This window comes from Mus musculus, chromosome 3 (genome assembly GCF_000001635.26).
Source record: "Mus musculus strain C57BL/6J chromosome 3, GRCm38.p6 C57BL/6J".
In the NCBI taxonomy this organism is placed as follows: Eukaryota; Metazoa; Chordata; class Mammalia; order Rodentia; family Muridae; genus Mus; species Mus musculus.
The window spans coordinates 55664675-55689968 of NC_000069.6; the positions used below are offsets into that span (position 1 = coordinate 55664675).

The following is a 25294-nucleotide window of genomic DNA, read 5'->3' on the forward strand; positions in this document are numbered from 1 at the left end:
GCCCTAAGCGACCAATGAGCAATGCTCATGTATTCTCTCCTTCCTTTCTTCTCTGCTTGGAGCCATGCAAATGGAGTCTTTATTTTATGGCACATGTAAGAAATGGAAACAAGATTTTTTAAGAGAGCTTCATTGCCAATCTGTACATTTTCTACCTCTGAAATGAAAACTGAAAGAGCATTCCAGTGCCTGGAGATGTAGCCATGATGTTTTGTTTTGCATACAGCAGATGGCAGATTGTGGGTAGGATGGAGGGCAGGGATATAGTTTCCTTGGAGCAACACTTACCTAGCAGCTGCTGCATCTTTATCCTGCCTACCTAGCCGAAGTCATTGTATGCCTGGGAAGCTATTTAAATGCTACTTAATATGACTTTTTCGCTTAGAATACTTGCAATCCCCAACTGACAGTTCAGGCCGAGGACAGCATCAACAGCATCCATTACACTGCTATATCTCTTTGAATGTTCCTCCTAGAAATTGGCAAAGTTGATTTTGTTTTTAAAAACTTATGCTGCTGATTATTTTAGTGAATTCCTCATAGTTACATATTCGCCTAAGCCTCACCCATTAACAACATGTAATGCATTTTAATGGAGAGCTGAAGTAAAATTACAGTTCTGCATTAAAATTTGTCTGTATTTCAAACCAAACCAAACCAAACCAAACCAAACCAAACCAAACCAAACCAAACCAAACCAAACCAAAAAAACAACCCTCAACATATTGGTCTCATTGTTTCCCTTTGATATATCTCCATTTTTTATATTTGTCAAACCATGAAATCTATGTGTAGTAAAGAGTCAGGCTGAAAGGAGACTTACACAGAAAAAGATGGGGAGCCAGATGTGTGTTTGAGAGATTAAGTTCGACACTTTGGGAGCAGCTCAGGACACCTACCTCCCGGAGCACAGGGTCTGTGATGCTGTCCAGGTTTACAGAGCCTTCGTAGGTCAAGTAGTGGAAAACATTGAGAGCACGGACTGCCTCTGGCCCTCGCTGTTTGTAGCCAAATATAAGGTCAATCCATTGATGGAGTTGGCAAGAAACAAATTCACTTTCCAGGGCCTGAAATGAATGAAGGAATAATAAGACCATACATTTAGCAAAGGTTCCAAATTACTTTCTCACTGTGAGACATTCAGTATAAACAAAGACATTATGCCTTTACATTGTCTTTGATTTTATATATAATATCTTCAGTCCCCAGAAGTGGCAAAAGACTACCTTTAATAAGACACAGGGCTAAATAAAAGTCTCTTCTTCACAAAAATGCTTTCCATTCTCTTGGCTCCATTATATACACAAAAATGTTCATAGAGGAAGGAATGCCTTCTTCATGCCTGGAATTGGCTCAGCCAATACAGACCCTGGGAAGTACCAGGGGACTGTGGAGGTTTGCTGTTGAGTGGTGTGTGTGTGGCGGGGAAGTATATCTGGGAGTCAACGAACACAGGCTTCTGTGGAGAGCCGGGGGAGACAAAGGCCCTTTGTATTTAGTTCACTGATAGGTACTGAGTTTGGAAATGGGCAAGCTGTGCAAGTGTGTGAGTCACGTTTTTAAACCAGCTATGTGATGTTTTTATTTGTGAGTTAGAAGACTTTACAAGACGAAGAAGGAGAAAGTGGTGTTACTGGTGAAGGAGGAGAAGGAGGAGAAGGAGAAGAAGGAAGAGAAGGATAATGGAAACCCCCAGACAGATGGGCTGGAGTTCATTTCATCCCTGGATAAAATCCATAGTGGGCACTTTGCTGCTGGGGAGTAGCCACTCACGCCCTTCACCTCTGATATGGTCAAAGCAGGCAGGATGCTTTGCACCCATGTGCAAAGGAGGTTCTGTATCCAGCTTCAGAAATTCTCTGTGTACAGCTATACATCATAAAGCGCAGCTGTCAGTAAATGTGTGAATCTGCTCACTCTCTGGTTGTTCGTCCCAGTTACTAAGGGGTTAAATCCACTTTGGCATCCTTTCAATTAACAAACAATAACTTTCAAAGGAATCCTCTCAAAACTGTACTCTCGGCAGTGCCTCTCCACTACCACCCACACCTAATACTTCATTCCCTGCATCCCTTTCCTGATTCGGTCCTTCACTTTTTACTGATATTAAAATAACCATTCAGACCAGAATATGAGAAATGAGACAAAAAATAAAGTGATTGGTTAACTCTTTGCAGGTTATATTTGTTACAGTTTGTGTGATTTAGTAAATTTTAGGAGTCAGTACAATTGTTAGTGATCACTTCAGCACTAGTCCAATGGATGGAAGGATAAAACAGATGACCATTATGCAGGGGGATTATTGAGTGGCCACATTCCAATCTCGCCCCAGGAACCGAGAATAGCTGTGAATTAATACTTAAAGAAAGTTTGTTTTCAACTATGTGGAATCAGTCTTAGAGCTGTCACTGAAAGATTTACCAATTTACTATTATTTTGCTAGTATAAAGCTATTATTGAATGATATGGCTAATGAGATCATGGGGACAGAGAGAATGATGGCTTTCCAGGACTTTTGAGTTTAAAATGTGTTTATTCATCTCAGTACCCTTCTTTCACTTCCTCTCTCACCACATGCAACAAGCGTGAAACAGTGAATGTTCCTTCTGTTCTGAGTATTTGCTCTACAACCGTGGCCTAGGAACACATTTTGTCCCTTGTACGGTTCTAAGATCTGCCTATGGGAGCCTGTGCTCCTCCTCCTCACACTGCACGGGCATGGCCTGGGGCACGGGCATGGCCTGGGGCACGGGCAGCCCTTGGGGCTCTTGGATGTCGGTTACATTTCTTCTGGAGTAGGACCTGAGCCTCACCTCACACTCATGTTGTCTCTTTCCTCCTCCCAGTCACTGCCTGCTGCTCTTCAGAATGACTGTCCTGTCCCCAGTTTTTTCCATTTGTTGTGACTCTATATGCCTCTGCCACCTTGGTGCTACCTCCGTTTCTAATTTTGGCTACTATGACAGATACAAAATAATAACTAGTTATTTTGGTTTGTAGTCCTTTGATTGGTAACAAATTAGATATTTTAAAGACATCTTTGCCTTTTGGGTCTCCCAAAAAATGACCTATTCATACCCTTTGCTCACTTTATTTTTAAATTTTACATGTGTGTGTACATGCACAAAGTTGTTGCTCTATGCCTATGTTTGTGCATATGACCTCTCATGCCAGAAGACCATATTCCACTGCTTGGAACTGGAATTAAAGTGGTTGTGTGCAGCCTCATGTGGGTGCTGGGACCTGAATCTGGATCCTCTGCTAGAGCAGCAGTGCTCTTAGCATCTTCACCATCTCGCCTACCCCACTCACTTTTGCATGGCAGTTTCTGTCTTTATGTTGCGGAATGCAGACTTTGACAGTTTCAGAAGTGATTCCTTGCTGGTTTAATCCGTGCACATGCATACTCTTACAGATGCTGCCTGTTAGGTGTGTCTGCATCCATTTTGCATTTGAGCCCACCAACTCATTTAGTAGTTCATGCCTGGGGGAGGAGTTCTGCTGTTGGAGGTAGCTTTCTGTATCTCTGCCCATCAGACTCATAGGATGGCTGACTCCTCACATATAAGGTTTTAGTTCATCTAGAGTCTACTTTCCTTCACAGTAGACCAGAATCCATTATTATTTTATGTAGCAACTAGAAGTCATTTCCTCAAAAATGTGTGCTGTGAGTTTTGTGTGAAAATATGTATTTGTGGTGATATTCAGACCTGCCATTATTAAATAATATGATCCTCTATGTAGAAAAAGACCAGTTCTGTTCATTTGTGTTCCCTTTCTTTGTTCCCTTACTGTGCATGCCCTCCCTTTCTTCTCTCTCTCCTCTCTCCTTTTTTTTTCTGACAAAATATTTTTATTAATTATTTGGGGATTTCATACAACACATGCAGGTCACACTCCTTTCCCATTCCTCCAAAGTCTACCCTCTCATCCTTGTGCCCTCCACCACTCCCAGAAAACACACCAAGTACAATTTGCATTGCCCCTGTACTCACTGGAGCATGGTCAAATTCCCAGTGGCTATCCTGCTAAAGATAACTGAGTCTTTCTCCACTCAAATCCCTCCTGCCAGAAGCCATTAACTGTGAAGAGCTACATTTCAGCATCTTTGTCACATTTTTTGTCACAGAAGCAATGGCTTTCTGTCTGGAATTATTGGTGGTGAGTATGTGTGTGAGGGGTGGGTGTTGTCATAGAAGCTTTAAATGTCTCTCTTTCTCTGTTAAGAGCCTACAGTCATTTATACCACTGCAAAAGACACATCCTTGCCCATTCCTTGCACAGATCATAGTTTTCCACATGGTTTCTGGTGGCAGCACAGACCACAAACATCTACATGGTTTCTAAAACCACCTTGTCTCTAGTTCTGTCTGTCTGCTGCTCATGCACCACCCACTCCACCATCTTTCCCATCTCTCCATCACACATTGAGTTATTGAAGTGGTGTTGCAAACATGCTTTATTTGCATGTAAAGCTGTTGGGGTCTTACATGCAAATATTTATTACAGTGAGTCATTAGAGAATTCTGAAGCCCAATAAATATTGGACTATCTCTGAGACTCATCTCAGACACCCTATTGTTGTTGAGTCTGGGACAGGGTCTGCTTGATTTCTAGGCTGCTGCACACTCCTCTGCTCTTGCCCCCTTCCTTTCTTGTACTCTTTCATTCATGTATGTATGTATGTATGTATGTATGTATGTGTCTAGCCAGTTATGTGTACCCAGGCATTTACATAACTATCCTTGTTTCTCTTAAGTTGTAAACACTAACACTAGTTTCATTCATTGACACTTCCAAAAATCCTCTTCTATACAGATCAGTTCCTATGACTTATGTCAAGAGATAAAAATTAAAATTTTCTCCATAACTTTTTTGGTGTTCTTGGTCAAGTTTTATTTCCCCCTAAATAAATTCATAAAATTTTGGTGTATTTCTAAGATCTGTAGATTCAAATCAAAATCCTAGTACTGGGAAGGGAAGTGGGCACAAAGTCCTAACCCGAACCAAGGAGCTATCTGTAACTGATGTCTGTTAGGAGAGAGGAAGTCAGTTCTCACTAATGGAGTATTAACTAGGTATTACCAACCATCCCCAGAATAGGCACCCATGACAGGGAGTAGCTGGTCAACATAACACAGACCTATTTGTATGGTTCTTGGGTTTTCTTTGTTTGTTTGTTTTGTTTTATCCTTTTGGATTTTGTTTTGATTCGGCAAGCGGGGGGGGGGGGTTGGAGAGAGAGAGATAGATTATGAGTAAAATTGGGTGGGCAAGTGGGTAGGGATCTTGGGAGAGGGGAAAGAATATAATCTAAATATATGGAAAAATTAAAAGCCAAAAAATACAAAAGAAATCGGTACATGTAAAAAGATACACTCAATATATGGTTATTTATTATGTAGAAAAAATGCTATTGATTTCTCTAAGCTAATTTTGTTTCTGACAACTATTGATTATCTGCAAGTATAGCTTCTTTACCTTTTTTTCATGCACAACTATTCTCAAGTTTAGCAGCTCTAGATAACAGAAGTAATGAGATGGAGCACCCACGTCTGTTCCTGATGTTAAAGGGTTAAAATCCACTTAGGCACAATGCACACACATGCATGCATGCACACAGGCAGAGAGAGAGAGAGAGAGAGAGAGAGAGAGGCATTCATACATACACATACATCTGCCACCTCCCATGCTACTTTGCTTGGTATTTTTGCATTGTAGTTGTTTATGACGTTGGCACTTGTTCTTTTTTTAATTCTCCCCTTAATTACTGTTGGAATAATAATCCTATGGCTTTCCATGGTTTCTGAGACATCTTGCATAAGAACTGAGTTCATTATTTCCTGAAAAATTGGTAGAATTCAAATAAAAATAGAGGCCTTGGATTTTTCTGAGAGTGCAGAGAATTTTCATTCAGTTATCCGTTTATGCATTATATTATCTTGCTTGCTATTAATCCATTTTCCCTCAGCTCTAAACCTTATTATTATCAGTTCATGGTTTTCATAATATTTAATTAAACTCAGAATCTTTGTGATATCTACTGTTATTTGCTCCAGTCTAGTCTACACAGAGAGGCAGCATGGTGAATCAGGTGACAGTGGCAGTTAAGTGTTCTGGATAGCTTTGCCTTTTCATTCATAAAATTAAAATTAAATGAGGCAGGAATGAAGAGAACAAAACCCTATTACAATGTGCCTTGCTTATCACTATGCAAGAGAAAAAACCCCAAGTTTAGAACAGTTTAAAGCTAAATCTAGTTCACAGTCAAATGTGTCTGTATGTAGGAACTTAATATTAGCTATAACCTCACCCAGAAAAGAGGTCCTCACCGCGGGCTGCTCGCTGCACAAACGGTATTTACCCTGCTACTCAACACACGGCTGTGCTTATTTGGTTTTCTCAGAGCTGTGTTTGCATGCACAGACTCACTCTGCACTTTGAAATAAGATCCTAGTATGGTGCTTACACTGGAAAATATGGAAAAATACTCGATTACTAAGCTATTAGTGTTATAATGGCCCTAATAGCTTCTTGAACATCTCCTTCACATCTCCAGGCAGAGGCAATCGCTTTAAGCCTAGGTAACCTAATTTCCCATCCATAACTCTACCCCTGGGATGTGAGAGGAAGGAAGTGAAGAGAGATGTGAAGTGGAATGGTATCTTTCAGATGGACTGCACCCACCTACATCTCGTCCCCATCTTTGCCCATGGGTATTAGATGGGAGAGAATTCTCTCACTTATGCACTTGGGATAAAGCATCTCTACAATCCATGAGAAAGAACAAAGGGAACTGAAATGAGCTGCGAGAATCCTTCTATATACAGGAATGCAATTTCTATCTCTTCTATACTAAATAAAAATATTCCATCTTCCTATGCTATCAATGATTTCCTTTCAGTAACAAAATACTCCCTGAATAGTGATGTGTGTATTCAAGCAGATAATCTGAAAAACATTTTAGTTTTGTAAATGTCTAGGCTAGCTCTTCTCTCCCATGATTGCATGAAAATTTTAGTAATTGAAACTTTAATTACTCAATTATTGTTTAAATAAGCATAATTATATATGGCTGTACTATGTGGCTCAGGACAGCTTTGAACTTGCCATGTGTACCAATCTGGACTTGAACTCATAGTGACCTGAGTCACTGGGATTATATACAAAGCTCAATAAAGCTCTTTTCAATGACTGTGGTGGAGGATGTGTTTTAAATTATCCTATTACTTGATTGATGGCTAGAGGCACCATAACCCAAGATGGCATCCTAGGTTTCACTGCTCTTCAAACGGCCTACTACAATCCACCTTGCCTCTTTCTCTAACCATTGCATGGTAGCCTGTTACAGAGCAGACTTCTGAAGCCACCATGCCCTGTGCCTTCTCTTACAACCATCACCATTAGTCTCTTCCCTGCATAACTTAGCCAGCATAGCCCTGCCTGCATATAGCAGGCTTTCAAAAACTCTATCCCATCTCTGCTGCTGGAGGTTTTCATGGTTTTTGGATATAGATCAAGGTTCTTGGAGATAAAGCTTGGGTGTGACCCCCATGTATAACTGATCCTTTCTCACTGGCCTGAGAGCGAGCACTTCATCTTGTGTGTTTCTGAGTTGAGCCCATCCTTCGTCTGGAGTTAATTCTCTCACAGGTCTTTTTTATTGAGAAAAGCGGTGTGCGTGCTCTACACAAATGCCCTCTTGGCACCAAGCAGTAGCTGCAGCACACAGTTACCTGTGAAATCAATTTACATTCAAATTGGAAAGTGCGATTAAAAATTACCAGCTAGCACTTCATTGTTTCCAAAGCATAGAGTATATCCTCAGTTAGAGACTATGCCTTGAGACAGACAGTGTTCTAGACTTTATGAACAGGGTGACACAAAGACAAAACCTCATTTCCCAAGCAAAAGAACAGGGTGAAAACAATCTGATGTCTCTCCTGTCCTAAATGACTGCCCACTACTACATGCCAAACACTGTCCTTGGAGGGTTCACGGATAAGAGGCTCTCTATGTTCTGAACAGATCGGAGCCTACTGGGGTAAGCATGCTGACTTCAGCCTGTCCTGCGGTTTAGAATCCCTGCCCCCATGCCATGGTAATAACGAGCACTAGCCCCTCCTCCTCACCTTAGCAGAACAAACTGAAATATTATAATTCTCTGATATGCGTAAGCAGCCGCTATGCAACTTAGTCTGACCTTACAACTGCTCCTGCATGAAGGAACTGAGGGAAAATGCCACTAGTAGAAGTCATGGAGGTCACTGCAGGGTGTAGCATTCGATCACAGAGGACAGATAAACAACTTCTCACTACCTTCACTCTCCCTTCCATGTCCCCAGCACCTCTAGAAATGCTTCCTGATGGATTCCAGCTCTACCCTGGTAGCCCCAGCACTCTCAGTGCAGCCAGAAGACAGCATTTAGAATGTGAGACCATGCCACACTGTGCTCAGTCCACTGGTCAGTGCTTATGGAGCCCACAGGCCCTGGGTGCTAGGTCCTCTTGCTGCTCAGTCCTCCTTCGCTATGCAACACTGTTCACTGTTCACTGTCCCAACTCTGGCCGCTGGCCTCCTGGCCAAGCATGCATGGCACTGGGCTTTGTCCAGATGTTCCTCTGCCTGAAGAGGTCTTTCTCTAGAGAGCCAAATGGCTTACTTCTTCACCCCAGCCCCGTTGGCTCAAGCTCACCTGAGAATGGAGACACCAACCTCTTCCCTGAGTTATCTCCTCTCTGACTTCTCTTTAACTTAGAACTGGCCATACTCATACAGCTATTCTCCCTCCCTCCTTCCCTCCCTCCCCCTCCCTCCCTCCATAAGGAAGTTGGTCTGTCTTAATTGAAAGGAAGCTAAATAAGCACAGATATTCTTGCCTAGTGAGCAATGTCCTACAAATTAGTAGAACTGTCTGGAGTACTCACTAGCTATTTGTTAAGTGAAGTGGACACCACCAGTGTTTTTTCATAAATACAGTGTTGTTTCATGTACTGGTAAGATATTTCAAATTCAGGCTACTACCTACTATAAGAGAGACTTTTTTTTCAAAATATTAAAAATTTGCAAAGGACATGAAACAATAAGAGAAAACACACAGGGCCTCAGTGCCCCTTTCCTGGCTGGGTGACATGGCCTGTGATCTGCATTTGGCCCAGCAGTGCTAGGACTCAGCAGGGCTGAGGGCTGGGTGAGATTTTCACTTGCCACCCTGAAAGGTCTTTTTGAAAAACAAATTATAAATGGATAGATTATGATTAATGAAACCAGCATTAGGGTAATACTATCAGAAAGACTTTCTATTTCTGTCCTTTGTCAAGAGGTCAGATGCTAACCAAGTTAGAACCAAATACAAGGCTTTATCAATGCTTCCTGAGGAAGCTGGTGAGATTATCTTATGCTGTGTGTAGATAAATTAAGCCAGTGTATGTTCGATGTGCAAACAAAGCTTTTAGAATTTCCTGATATGTCTACAAAAAGCGATGGCATTATAGTCCTAGTTATTTTCTAAAAAGTCCCAATATTGAATTCTACAGCTCATCCATGAGAGAATTTTGTCACTGCATTCATATCCTGATCACTGTGTCACAGCATATAAGCAGCTGTATGTAAGTGTCAGTGCCCACAACACCAGCGACAGCACCAAGTGTGGCAGTAGGATGAGGAGAGCCTCAGAACAGGCCAAAGGACGGGGACAGGGTAGCCGTGACTGAAGAGCAGAACGACAGGTGTGGACTATATGAACTTGTGCAGTCACCACAGACAAATGACAATGCAGCAAGTGCTCAAAGTTAGAACACGATCTGTGGAAAATCAAAAGCCATTTCGTCAGACAGCTGCTTAGCTCCACACGCTGTGGTGAAATCCACATTTAAAAACCAGTGATGCCTTCCTTTTCATGTAATTATTTTTCTCTTCATTACCTTGAATTTTGTAATGACAGCTTGAAAGGAGGAGAGCAGGGAATGTTCATGGATATAGAATCTTAATCCACAGAGAGTGGAAGGACTTTTACCACAGTGAATGCTATTTCTCTGGGATATATGCCATTCTCATTTTCTCATTTTGCACATGAGGCTCATTAAAAAGAACTCATGTGAATAACTGGAGATAATCCTGGTGTCCACTACAAATAGAGCAGAAAGCTCGAGCACGCACAACGATAAACCTATTTTGGAGGAACTGAAGCCTACAGAAACTACCCAACAAGTACACAGAAAATCCAACACAACACTGAATGAATGGTAGTTGTCATCACAGAATTTAGAGAAGACGTAAATACTTCCACATCTCACTGTATAGGCTCTTTATATTATAGAAACACACACCAAATAAATGTACCTTTGGCAAAACTTAGAACCTTGCAGCAAGCTGGTGATGTTGAGTGCTAACTCTTTGTTTGCCAGGTTTCTACATGATCACCCTGTATCAGCAGCTGCGGAACCCGGCCAGAGCAGAGAATCTGTGCTGTGGAGGTAGACTTCAAGATGGAGAAATGCAGGAGGGTGACACTCAGAGTGGCAGCCATGGGTGTAGCCACACTTGGTGACATGTCCCTTTACATCTTTACTTCTTAGGAATTCCTAGAGTCAGCACTAACACAGAAGCAAAGCTGGCGGCCTCAGACCTATCACCCAGCTGATGCACAAGAGAGCTCTTTTTTTAAGCCTCCCAAAGTTGCTTCAAGGAAGACCAGGAGAGGAGACTTCTGAAGCTATCCACTGCTTGCTGGGTCTTTGTGCAAACTGTCTATTTATCCTGGCATGGCTCCTGAGAGGCAGACAGCAGAGACTGGGACAATAGAAGATCCCCAAATATCCATCATACAGCAAAAGATTAGTTTACAAGTCTTCCTAGACTAATTAGTAAGATGGCAGGAATTTGGTTTAGAATTGAGGAGAAGAGCTAGGCAGGAGTACCTCAGTTGGCAAAGTGTTTGCCTGAGTTAGATCCTTAGGATAGCAAATGAAAATTGCCAGTGCCACAGCTGGGTTGTTTGGGCTCCTGTGCCCATAAATAGCTGCAGATTCAAAGGGCACAAGGCTTATGTCACTGAACCTGGGTGAGTGGAGCATGCATCCTGGTTAGACATATTGTTCTAACTTGGGTTGGTTCTTATCAATCCAGAAAGCTCACTGACGTCTAAATGTGGGAGAAGGTTTAAAGGCTATTCTCAGGGGGAGGGAGGGAAGGAATACAAGTGGCAATATATATTAGAAAAACAACCATAACAATCTCTCACCGAATCCCATTTACAGGAAATCTAGATATGAGCCAGGGAGGCCAATCCACAGGCCTGGATGCACTGCTACTGAATACACTAAATGACTCACGCATATTTTTCTACAGGTTCAGTTAAGAATCTATCATCTTGCTTGATTAGTTTCTACAAATTGTAATTACCTAGTGGTTTCTTGCCCAGATAATTATTAGCTTTTACTAGGCCCCAAATCCTTAAGCAGGATATTGCTTGCCTTGGGAATTTGTCTTCAAAAGCAGGACCCATGTTTCTATTCATTAGGCATATTTGAAATAAGATGACTAACTTGGGGAGCAGATAAACTACTCCAGTGAAGAACTGCCAAGGCTATATCTATAATGTCACCACTCATTATCTTTTAAAAATATATAAAAATGTTTTAGCATCTAATAAACATACAAAGAGGTATTCAATGCCATTATACTGGATAACTTAAAATTATGAAAATATTTTACTTCATGTCCAGTAAAGTGACTGTAATCAAAAACAACAACAGGAGGTCATGTGTGGGTGAAGGCACAAGTGACATGAGCTGCAGCACTTTGTGTGTGGGGATAGAAGATGACAAAGTCACTACAGAAGACATTTCAGTAGAATGCTAAAATGTTAAGTAGAATTTACTCTGTGTGCAAGCCCATTCCTAGGTATCTACTGTAAAGAAATAAAAGCCTGTCCTCTACTGGAAACTTGCATGATAGAAAAATGGTATTACATCAATGTCCATAGCAGCCTTACCAATACAGCCAAAACCTGGACACAACTCCAGTGTCACCAACTGCCACATGGACTAATAGCACTGACTGGCATCACTTATAGTGTGATGTCACTGCACACACAGAGCACAGCAGGGACTTGGGCAGGATGGCTTTCATGGACTGTGATAAGAAAGCCAAATTCTAAGGCAATTGTAAGGGGCTAAAAGCTGATCATGGCTGCCTACCCAGCAGGCTACACTGTTCAGGGGGGAAGATGCTATCTGTGTGTGTGTTTCAGGGGGCTCAGAAAATTATTTTGTCTTTACTTTTTAAGAAATACTTTTAAGTTATTGTGTTTTTAACTATTTTCTTCAAATTTCAGGCCCCACTATTTCATTAGATTGTTATTTTACATTTATTTATACATGTGTATGTGTATGCACACATGTGCATGTGATTCGCCAAGTGTGTGAATAGACAGAGGAGAACTTGTATGGGTTGGTTGTCTCTTTTCATCTGGTGGGTTCTGGAGAGCAAACTTAGGTTGTCTGGCATGTGCAGCCTTTCACCCACTGAGCCCTGCGCTCATTACTTCAACCACTTATAATTTTCTTAACACTGTTCAAAACAAAGAAGTTTGCTGATAGCCTGACCATCAGTGTTTGTATTCTGGTTTTTGTTGTTCTTTGGGGTTTTGGGTTTTTTGAGATAGGGTTTCACTGTGTAGTGCTGGGTGTCCTGGAACTCACTCTGTAGACCAGGCTGGCCTTAAACACACAGAGATCCGACTGCCTCTGCCTCCTGAGTGCTGGGATTAAAGGGGTGAACTGTATCATATGTGGGTAACTTTGCCTAACCTACACCTACAAGGACCGCTTCTTACATGTTTTCTAGACAGTTTACAATCGTGGGCTTTATATTCAGGTCGATGGATGGCTGCTCCATATTCTGTATGGAGTGGGATGAGGCTGCTTTTGCATACAGTGACCTAACATTTCTCGCACCCACTTTTCCAGCACTGTCTTTAAAAAGCAAGGGTTTTTTGTTTGTTTGTTTGTTTTTTCCTACAAGCCCCATTTCACAGTATCTCTGTAGTCAAATACTCAGTAAACTCCCCAGAATGAGCTGTGGGCAGTATGTGCTGTATGTGGGTTTGGAAGCTTCCCTGCAGCCATGCTCATAGCAGCCTCCCTGCTATCATTTTGGTTCTCACAGCTCAGACAGCACCTTGCTACTGAGCACGCTGGCTGGCTGTGCTCCAATTTCTGAAGAGTATCATGCACAGGCTTTCTCTACGTTTTGCAATAATGAATTTACTACACCAGAGTAGTTCATTGCTCTGTTTCTTTCTGGGATCTGCTGGTGATGATCCAAGACAAAGATTTGTGAAAACTGAAGGAGTTGCCCACACACTGGCTTTCTCTCTACTGACTTCTTTACTTTTTATGAAGTTTGACCAAATCATTGCAATGAAAAGGCATTCTTGGATAGATGATTGCTTTTCTGAATGCTAAACTAGATGTCTCTACACTTTTCACAATCTACCACAGTCAAGGAGCCTTCCTAAAGAGACATCAGGCCAATAGGGTGGATGATACAATGGAGGCCACTTTCCTGTCTAGTGTTTAGACCTTTTCCTTCCTGCAGGAGAATGCTCACTTTTACTAACCTGTCTACTCAAAGTTTTACTTTTTAAAAAAATGTTGTACATTTTAACTAAGAATATAAACCCTTTTCTGAAGTACCTTCTCAGCTCATGAAACGTGTGACACAGAGAAAGACGCGTTGCCAGCAGGAAATGTGGCTTTGTCTGGAACTTGGGAACAGCAATGGCCTCTAGTGAGCTCTGTCTACAATGTCACATGTCAAGAGTACCATATGCATTTCCTAGTACAGAGTCAGTTTGCTTTTGTGGAAACGCTGCTGCTTTGGGGAATGTGAAATTCAGTAGCTATGCAGGTGACTAATCCCTTTCCTCAGCCCATGCTAAGCCAGTGTGCTCGCTGTCCTTATCAGTGAATGACGTGCATCAAAAAGAAAAAAAGATCCTAACAATGAAAAGGGGAGTGCATAATAAAAATCACTAACCTAGAAGTAGAGCTGTGGTAATCTCAGCACTTCAGAAGGGGAGGTGACACAGAGGTAGTGGGAGAGGTGACACAGAAGTGCTGGTATTTTGGCTACAGTGAGACCAGTTAGTTACTGTTTTTTTTTTTTCTGTTCTTGAATCTTGGCTCTGCCATTTGCCAGCTCCATTGCCCTATATAAGTTAGTGAACACTGCTGGTCCTCATGTTTCCTGTCTGCAATGGGGACAGTTTATAAATGTTTAAAAGAAAAATCAAATCAGGGGCACTGCCTGACACAGCAAGGGCACTTACTGATCAGGCCACACAAGAACCTCTGTTCCACAGCAAGTACAGTGAAGGCTCTGGCCCAACAACTTTCCGCTCCATTTCTGGATTCATTGATTTTGGGTAATTTAGACTAAACCAGTCTGCACACGCTTACAGAAATAAAACTACATTCATTCACTCAGTAAGTGTTTACCAGCCATCAGTAGGTATGGTCTGCACTGAATCATGCAATGATATCGTGGAATGATGTGACGTGCACAAGCTGAGAAGTATACACCGCCTAAGTATAAACTTAAATACTCACCTACTGTTCAAGGAGAAGTGGGGGAATATGGACAAAACTTACAGAATGCACAACTTCTGTTCAAAAATCAGATAATAAAATAAATAAAAGCACCATATCACATAATGGTCTGAAGCAGGGTTAAACTATGTAGCCTTTGCTAGCTTGGAACTCACAGGAATTGGCCTGCCTCTGCCTGCTAGGATGAAAAGGCATGTGTCACCATGCCCACTTCCTAGTGTGGTGCTTTTAGGTGTAGGATTATTATAGCAGCAGTGATTCCTAAAAGTGCAGTATATCAAAAGACTGGATATTTCTTAAAGACAGAAAATACAGCTGTAAGATAAGACCGTCGTTACTAAGAGTGAGCTATAAGGCAGAGTGTGGGAAGGGCCCAGAAAGCTAGGCCTTAGGACTGTGCGAGTGAAGTGTCTACAGCAGGCAGAGAGGCTGGAGGGCAGAAGGTTAGAAACATAGTGGAGGCAGGAAGTCAGTTTGCTGGGCTGGCTGGGTGGGTGGGAAGCTGAGAAAACAGGATAAAATATGAACAGTTTGGTGGGTTCTTTAGGTAGTGACAGAATACTACCAAATTGACTATGGTGAGGATTGAATAGGTCTGAACAGGCCCAAACCCACTAGTGTTAAATTGTTCAATGTATGAATTATACAATATGCCAATTATGTATCAGTAATACTCGTTCCAAAAGGGGACTGCATGATAAATGACTCCTATTGTGCTGTGTGGAAATTATGTGGATTCTGACTCCAAATCAACTACAAAATGAGGAAACAGATGTATGAGACAGGTGAAGAGACTCAGGAGTGAGCAGACAGGGCTAAAGATGTGCTTGTCAAGCCTTGGTCTTCACAGTCACTATTCTGTAGTGTATCAGCACACTACAGTACGCCTCTTCTGCCATGATAAACACACTGAGATGAAAATCTCCTTAACTGGGGACTCTCTCTCTCTCTCTCTCTCTCTCTATATATATATATATATATATATATATATATACATACACACACATATATATTTATATTTATATATATACACATATAAAATTCCCACACAGAGACATTATTTAGATATGCATGTGAACACCAGGACTCTGTCATGCGTCTGTTTAAGATGCTGTGAGATGATGCTTGCTTCCAGGGTCGGTACACTACAGCATAAGGTATGTATTACACAGCACAAACTTCCCATGTATAGAAGCACTCCAAGTTTTCTCCTCTCTTGAATATTTCCATGAGTGAGAAAAGTACGGAGGTGCACTTGTTACCGTAGACAAGAATAAGGAAAGGACATTTATTTCCAACCGTTCCGAATGTGTGACATTAGTTAACACACACTTGTCCAGCTGTCTCTGCCTGCAGGACCACATAGAACTGGATTATCACCCCATCAACCCTCCTCAAAGAAGCCTGCTTTACAGCAAAGGATTCGAGCAGAACCATACAGGAGAATTCTGTCACTGCTTCTTAGGTTTTAAACTTGCATTTACAGATGTTAAAGACCCTTGACAATAGATAAAAACAAACATACAAACAAACAACCCTCCCTCCCCCAACCCCACAAAAGATGGAAACTTCTTCATTCCTGTTCTAGTAGAAACCAATTTTCTTACCATCCTGTTGATCCGCACAAAGTCTTCTGGCTTCTTGGCCCAGGGGGGCAGGTCCACATCATTAACCACCACTTCGTCCTCCCTCACTCCAAGATGGTACCCATTGCTGTTGACAAACATCTCTGGTAGGTAGTAGAACTCTGGAATTAGTTCCTGCGCAGAAAAAAAAAAAGATGTAGCTCATTAGCTAGTTAAACAAAATGATTAACTTTTTCCAACCATAAAAGGAGACAAATCTCTGACCTAATTTTAGTCCTTATATTCTCCATTTAAAAACAATTAGGAGTCCGAGAAGATGAACCATTTCTTTTACACAGTTCACTACTTTATTATCTTTTTCTTACTGTGAATTCTAAGAAATAGGTACACAGGGCTGAGGGCCTGTGTGGCTCAGGAGTAGAAAAAGTTCTTACTTAGAATGCTGGGGAGGCAAGCAAATGAACAAACACAGAGAGAAGTGAGCACAAAGCAACAGCGGTTTCCAGCAGCGCCAGCAGATGACTGTATGAAGCTGTACAAGTCTATGCTGCTTAGGGACCGTTTATGGATATTAACAAACTACCCCAGCTAAAATTTCACTACCAGGCTTTGTTAAAAAAATCACAATACTTGCTACTTTTGATTTTTATTACTCTGCCAATTATAATACATGATATTTGTAAAATTCATCATTTTACTTTTAAATTACAAAATAATTTTTTTATCCAGTGCTGAAGTTAGAACCTTGAGCTTGGCACCTGCCAGGCCAGCACTCACCAGTGACACCCCAACTCCAACCACCACTTCGTCCTGAATACCCACCACTGAATACAACAGCACCCATACTTACATTATAGTCACGTTTCAATATAACTGTGGATAAGCTGGATATAAAGATGAGTTATTTTACTATGTGTGCGTGGCATAAATACCTGGATTCAAGATGAACCCAAGTATCAATGTTAGGTTTATGCCTCACTAGAATAGATCTGAATAGAGAAAAAATGTTTTTGAAGATCTTAAAAGTCTTATTTTCGGACTATTTTTAAGTAACCAGAGAAGTCAAAAAATAAATAAACTACAATGTGATATATGTGTGTGTGTGTGTGTATATATATATATATATATATATATATATATCTCCTAAAGTTTCAAGATGAGGGTTATATTAGCATTATAATGCATCATAAAAAGCACGACAGTAATTCATATTGTAGAATCCACGCTTACAGAATACTGCCTAAAATAGGAATTTTAATGTGGTCACCTGCAGAGATGTATAGGGAAAGTGTCAAACCAGCAGATAAGAAGTTCTCCAATAGACAGGGCCTCAGTTTTCTAAATCATAGACACGGGGGCTTTTCTTTCATGCATTTTCCATAAAGGTGAAGCAACTCTTGCATCCAGTGTCTACCTTAGCAAGACTCTGTATGAAGCTGATTGAGACTGAGTCTTCTGATTTGTAAATGACAGGGAGGGAATAACTATATTCATTTTCTCTGGAATTACAGAAACATAATAAGATGTACATAAATGAATTTTCTAGATAAATGGAGCTATCTTTATTAAGACTCAGTTTTCTTATATGAAACCACTTAGATAGAACTCTTTCTAAAATCCATCACACACTTCTCAGACATTTACTTTTTCATGGAGCAAAGTTTGAGTTCCAGGCAGTGTGATGACAAGTCATGGCCCAAGTATCCAGTAAGTCAGTCAGGTCTAAGGGCCGAGACGTAAACAGTGGCTATAGTGCAAGATCACACATGCTCTGGAAGGAGAGGGCAGAAAAGAGAGCAGGGCCCTTTGCATGAGTCCAGAAACACTTCACTGGTAATTACAGGGGAAGGAAGGGGTAGGAGACCATCAGAAAGCTTTGTTAAAAAGGGTTAAGAAACTTGAGTAAGAAGGGAGGGTAGAGGGTAGTGGGGTAGATCAGAGGACAGGTGCCATGTGGGGGCATTCTGCATAAGTTGGGTTGTTCCTCAACTAATTTTCAGGAACAATGGTCATGACTGAATACAGAAAGATTTGGGTAACAAAGCCAAAGTAGGGCTTGGAAGTGGGGGACAGGGGTGCAAGCGTGCCTAAGCACCAGCAGGAGGGACAAAGGCAGGGCAGCAGCAAGGCGCAGAGCAGGGCCAGTGCTGAGCAAGGCCACACTGAGCTGCTGAGAAAGGGAGAATTCCAGTTAAGTTATATATGTGACATGAAATTTCAAAGAAAGACCTAAACATAGAAGGAGAAAGAGAGAAGGGGCTGAGTGGAAAGCTGTAAGGTGAGCAAACATGCTGACTGTCTGCCAGGGTAGTACTGTAGTCTGGGTACAGAGAAAGGGTGGCATCACAGCTGGCCATTCCCAACAACAAACACAGCCCACAGGCAAGGGGCTGCAGTTCAATAGCCCTGAGCTGGGATGGGGACGAGCCACATGGAGTCTGTGATACCAGGGCCTGGGGGATAACCCTGTAGCAAGGACCGTCCCTGCTCGTCCTCACACAGCCTAGTAGGATGTGCTCCTGAAGCCGACTGTAACCTACACTGCTGGAAGGAGCAGCAAGAGTTTTAAATCTGAAGGAACTGCTCACATTTCCAACAGTGGCGACAGTCCCGAGACAGAGGCGTTTTAAAGTAGTTATCATGAAATATCTGACTTTGAACAGCTAATTGGCAAGGTCACAGAGGATTTAAAACACTAGAGTAATTGTAATAGGGTCGCCTGGACAAGAAATTGGGGGCAGTTTAGTGGTTCTGATGGAGAAGGAGCTGATACAGCAGATAAAGTTTGAAGTTTTATTTCTGTTCACTGCTTTAAAATATCATTTGGACTAGCTGATTTCAGTGAAAGGTAGTATGTAAATGAAGGATACTGGCACCATCTCCTTATATTAATAGCAATATTATTTAAGATTTGCTCACTTTAATGATAACATAAGACAAAGAGAGCATCACCACTGAGGTCTAGCTGCTTTTGTGCAATGACATCTTTATCTCTTGTCCCACACTAGGAATCAAGGGGCCACTCAGTCTTAAAGTAGAAGGCCTTACTGTATCCTGCCATGATTCTAAGCACCCTACATGTGCTTCCATGTTTCTCATTGTTGACGAACACTTCATGGGGTGAAAGTCTTACCAACCCATTTTATAGATGTGAACATAGATGCCAAGAAGGTGAAAATTTGCCCAGCCAAGCTCCCCAGGTGTCCTGTAGCATGGAGTCCAGCTATCCTGGTTGAGCTGGTATTCTTATTGCATACTGTGAAGGAATTGCTTTAATTTGTAAACTTGGGGGTGGTCTTTTACATAGAAATTAGTGAAACAGAAACATAATTAAAAGAGTAGTGAATCAGCAAAGGCTTGAAATGTGAGGTCCTGGGTTGGGACTAGGGCGCAGGCTGGGTTGGGGAGGGTAAGGTGTTACTGTGTGTGTGGGGGGGGGCGGGGAGTGTACAGATTACAGAGAGAGTAGGAGATGAGCTCCCTGAGTGATGCAGTGGAGGGGAGGGAGGTTAACAAGGCTGCAGCCTCAATCCCTTTAGAGGAACTCGTGTCCAAGGAACTTTCTAGGCAGATTGCTTAAAGTGACCAGGGGTATATGGACAAGATGGTATGAAGGAGAAGGATGAACCTGCCCTGGCTTGAGACAGGGTTTTTACAAACACAAAGGTCTACATTAAGATGGCAAAACATTCTTAAAATAAGATGCAGGCTGCTCAAGTTGAGGGTCAGCTCCAGAGTAACCAACAAAATGTAGCCACAGGGTGAAGCTTTATCAGGGGTATAGTCGGTCTCCTGGGAGCTATGTGAAGAATATTGAAGGTGGTTCCTGCAGATCTGTACAGCTACACAGTGAAGTCTAAGGATGCTGTAGGCACTGCCTCTGTCTCAAAAGATTTGAGTAAGCTCTTTTTTTTTCTTCTAATACTGAATTATGATTAAATATACAGAGTGGATGCATGATTTTATAGCTGCTGGACCAACAGGCAAAGGTACCTTGGCCCCACTTCCTACAAGCAAGCAGGCAGAAAAGCATTCGACTGTAAGAAGAGGCAATGAATGAAAAAGACTGACTCACAGGGCAAAGCCAAGGCCCCAGAGGATTGAAAGAGTCACAGGGCACAAGAAGCAGTGAGCCTGGGACAGACAGCAGCTGAGCAGACCCTGCTGGCCTTAGTCTCCTTTCTACCTGCCTGTGTGAGGGCTTTTGAAAATCTCCTGGTGTCTGGGGAACTCCTTTCCAAAACAAGCTGCTTTGAGCACTTAGGGAGCCAACCAAAACCAGGGCACAGCTGCTTGGCTTCCATACAGAAACGCTAGACAAAGCTCACCAGGGTAACTGGCCTGCTCCCTGCACACATCCTCACTGCTGTTAAACGTCGTCTATTTAAGGAAAAATCCAAGGAGTTTAAATTTTGCTAAATGAAAAACAGTACAGAAAGACAAAGAATATTATTAAAGAAATGGCAAAGCGGGTATTATAACAGGCATTTTGTGTCTGCAAATGTGATTTCTAGTTTATTTTAACAGCTATACTAAAACCCCATGGTACAGTTAATAGTAGTATATGCGTTCTGTCAAAAATAGGAAAATATCCTCAAAACACAATTTCTAATTTACAAGCTTATGACAAGTTCAAGCTGCTGAGAAATTGAACTGGAAAGTATGTCTTAGGATGATAGAAGGCCACTATTAACACTATCATAATTGTGTACCTACTGCATCAAACCTGACATTTCAGTTTAATATATTTTGCTGAGAGCCGTACCATTTTATGGCTTCCTGGTGAAATCAAATCTAACCCAGACGTTTTCACTTTCCCAATATAATTCACTGTGAGGTTTTAAAGCTGCCAGCGCTTTTCTATCCTTTTCCCAAAAGATTGATGCCTGGGCATCTGCTAATTCCACGAGAGCTCATAATGGGTCACCGAGGCAGTGTGAGCACCTCCATTAACTGCATTAATTTACACTATGTCACCTTAATGACACTGTGTCACAGCCACCTCTTCTAACATCTACATAGCCATTCAGAAAGTAACCTAACAACTTCGGAAGGTATTAGGGAAAATTAGTGAAAGAACATCTCTAAATGGAATATCTCTGCTAGCAGGGCATGGCTGAAGGAAAGAAATTTAAAATCAAAATACAATTTGACTCCACTCCTGGGGCCTCTCCTCAGAAGTCACTTGGGCAGCTTCCCTTCCTACCCAGCTTGGGTTCATTAGCACAGGAAGACACTGACATTAATGGAGAGAGACAGAATAAAACCATCTACCTCGTTCTCAATCTTTCCTGCCAGGTTGTCTAAGTTAGTAGATAGTGCAGAGGTAGTTTTCTTCTTTGGAAACAAAACCACATTTCCCTAAAAACAAATCAGCTGCTACATACAGAGTAGAGAGAAGAAATAAAATTCGATGTTCTAGCAGTTAGTGGGATTATTATTCTTAGTAACTCACTCTTCCCTGCTAAGTCAGTCATTATTTTAGAGTGAAAAATGCCTTAATCAATGTATGGAATCAACTTTAAAAAGTTTCAACTCACCACTAATTATTTTTAAAGACGCCATATATTCTAACATTTTATCATATCACCAGAATGTTAACATTTTAACATTCTGGTGCTGTAACAGAAAACATCAGGCCATGTGTGCACATTATGTGATTGGCAACACACATACACACATGCACACACAGGACAGGAACCTAATGCATTCTTAATATGCACACACACACACACACACACACACACACACACACACTACAAACTCATAGATGTTACACACACACATGGAATAGAAGCCACACTGTCTGCTATTTCTTCTTTTTCTTTTTAATTTCTTGAGACAGGGTTTCTATGTATAGCCATGGCTATCTTGGAATTTACTCTGTAGATCAGTCTGGCATCAAACTCAAGAGATCTACCAGTCTCTGTTTCCTGAGTGCTGGGATTAAGGATCCAGAATGCCTGGATTCTGTCTGCAGTTTCAAAGATTGTTTTCAACCATTCAGAAGGCACAAGACCAAACCCCCAAAGGAGGCAAACAACATGTGTCATCTTTTGGTCTGTAAGTGCAGCAAAGTGTTGTGCGGCTGTGGAAAGGCAGGGCACTGGGAGGCAGTGCTGCCCACTCCCAGGTGGGAACTGGGAGGCAGTGCTGCCCACTCCCAGGTGGGAACTCAGAGGCAGTGCTGCCCACTCCCAGGTGGGAACTGAGAGGCAGTGCTGCCCACTCCCAGGTGGGAACTGGGAGGCAGTGCTGCCCACTCCCGTGCGCTCTGTCTAGAGCAGCAGCAGCAGCAGCCACACAACTTCTTCCGACGAGATGACTTGCGGGTGGGGAAGGAACAGTGTAACATATGGCTTTAGGGAGGGAACTGTCATCAGTGGGGATGATGGTTTGATAATATGTTTAAAAATTAAACACGCAGATGGCCTTGAGCCACTGGCCCTGTTATTAAGAGTCACCCTTTGCAAATACATACAAGGTACACAGAGCTCCATTCCAGGATGCTCTCTTCAGCTTTGACCTTCACAAGTGTAATAGAAGACTCTCCAGGACGCAGAAGTGCATTTCTATGTGTGTGTGAACATTCAGGCTTCCTGAAGAAAGAGACCCTGGAATATAAACAGTATGCAAGGGAAAGGGTGCGGGTCAGGGAGAACTGACAAAGCAGTCTACATAATATCAAGGCAGCAAAATGCACTGCTTATAAACCAATTAAGTGTGTGGTAGAGAATGGGGGCTGGGTTCAGTATGGCTGCCCGGGGAAGGGGGAGGTGTTTAGTGACTGAAATGCAATTTGCTGAGGTGTCTGGTAGTTAATGCACTGATCCAGTTCTTAGGATGGAAAGGGAAGTTGAGAAGTGTGTTTACATCAGTAAATTACAAATGACTGTCTTCATACATGTGTGGGCATGTTAGGGTGAGCCTCTGAGTTAAGTAAAATGCTAATTCTTTGTTGTTATGATGCTAGGAATAGAGAGGATATATTTTCACTTGAAATAGTTTGATAAAATAAGGATACAGCTCTGGCTTAAGATGGTAGACTTCAATTATATAAAAGAATATTTAACTTCCATGCAAACTGCTCATCAGGTGATTTTGTAAACAGGAGGTTGAGATATTGCGCATGGAGTGACTTCCAGCTCCCAGTTTTTGTCTTGTTCTCCAAGTACATTAAACAAGAGTGGGCCTCCCTGATTTCCTCAGCAGTCGGTGTGAATGATGGCCTATGCATAGTTTAGATTAATTTTTTAGAGAACTTAAGGCTGTTAGATGGGTGTGGCTACCACACATAATTCAGCAGGGCTTCAGGTGACACCTCCTTTTTCTAAATGTAAATACTCTGCATAAGTTAAGGTTGGCTCTCATACACTGTCATAGCAACAGACAGCATGTGGGTGTGCTACACCCTGCTTCCACTTCCTTTGTGATTTGCTGTGTAAGAGAAGTGTATTGCTCTGTACACACGTTTTGGGCAGCCACAGATATGCAAATCAAACAGCTGAGTTTAACTGGCTTCTTTCTGAAGGACTAAGCCCTAAACTCAGTGACACCTGACAGTTTTGCACTGAGTGGCAGTGGAGGGAAAAGCTCTATAAAAGAAAGAGGGCTTAAAATGAGAAACTTTACCTATGCAATAATCCATCATGTGGTCTTACTATCAGAAAGGGAGAGAAAAGAGAAAGCACACTTTCCTCATGCGTCACTCGAGACCATGCAATCCTTTTCTTTTTCTTAAAAAAAAAAAGAACACATATAAACAATGAACAAGTGTTTGCATTTAATAATAGTTAAGGTGTACCAACTGTAAGGTTGCCCTGCTCTCTTTGTGAGCATTGTGTGTGCTGGTTTAATCTAATATGTATTGTTGCACAGTATCCCCAGGCAGTCAAGTAAAGGGTAAGGCTGTACTGAAAGCCTGCATTTTAAATGGGTCTTGTCATTAATGCTTTATTAATTGCCCCGGGCTACATGAACCCAAAGCTGGGCCAGATATAACACTATGACACATTAAGGTCAGATCCAATTCCCACTGTGTTTTATGCAATGGGCCAAATATTGAGTGAACAGCAGGAAAGGTAAGTTATGGGATTCTTCTCTCCATCTCCAGCTTATGCCATCTGGAATAGATAGGGATTTTTGAATTAATGAAAACACCTTAATGAACTGACACTAAAGGTCCTGAGTTTCTTTTTGATGGTTATTAATTGAAGTTACTGGTTATTAACAAAAACTCCAGTGCCAGGTGTGGTGGAGTACCACTTACTAGTTATTGGTTAGGGAAAGCCTAGATGCCCCTAAAATAATGCTCTGCCTTCCTCTTAGTTGGGCACTGGAACTAGATAATAAGATCCAATAGCTAGAGGCACCATGCACCTTGACTGTTATGCTATAGGGAAAGCAAGCGGCAACTGGGCTGGAAGCCTCCTCCACCTAGCTTTCAAAGTGTTAGAAGATGCTATATGGGCTGCTGGGGAAGGATTCTGGCTGTGAACCCTGCAAGTTACGATGCCAACCTCATCCATTGTAAGGTCCAGCTCATTCGGACAATGGTGGTTAGGACACTAGTCTGATTGTGTTTAAACTCTTGCTTATTCGTGTAATTTTATGGGTGGTTTCTGTCCCCCCCCCCAAAACCACAACAGAACCCTGGTAATCTTTATTAATACGCTGTAGGCACTAGGCTAGGCAGGTTCTGAGCTATTCTAACCTTCATCCCAGCCATAGGCTTCCTTGTCACTTGACAACTGAGACTTCCTCTGTTTGCTCTTCTGCATGTGTGTTCTCTGGGCCATTTTCTCTTGGCCATGTGTTCATGGTCCATCCTGACTCATGGAGACCTTCTTCTCCTACCTCATTCCTTCTTCTCATTCATGGTCCCTGCCTGAGAACCCGTACTCGACTTCAAGTCCTGCCTTCCTCTCTCTCTCTCCTGTCCAGTTCCAGGCTCTAGCCTTTTACTATCCAATCAGGGATTACTGAGGAACATTTTTTACAGAACATTGGTCAGTACAATGCCCATGTCCAGACTGCAACATGATCTTGGGCCACAGAGCTCAGCATCTGAATACACAGCATACAAGACCAAC

The 25294-nt window shown here is 42.0% G+C and overlaps 1 protein-coding gene across 11 annotated transcripts in view; it reads right to left on the minus strand.

Annotated features, from left to right (window-relative positions):
- Window positions 1–25294, minus strand: part of Nbea (neurobeachin) — a 558554-nt gene that overhangs the window by 39480 nt on the left and 493780 nt on the right. For all 11 annotated transcript variants that reach the window (XM_006501527.4, XM_017319586.2, XM_006501520.4 and 8 more), the window contains 2 exons: window positions 16224–16376; window positions 900–1067 (listed from right to left, as the gene is read on the minus strand). In XM_006501527.4, coding sequence (XP_006501590.1) covers window positions 900–1067; window positions 16224–16376 — 321 coding nt within the window. The remainder of the gene's footprint in view (window positions 1–899; window positions 1068–16223; window positions 16377–25294) is intronic.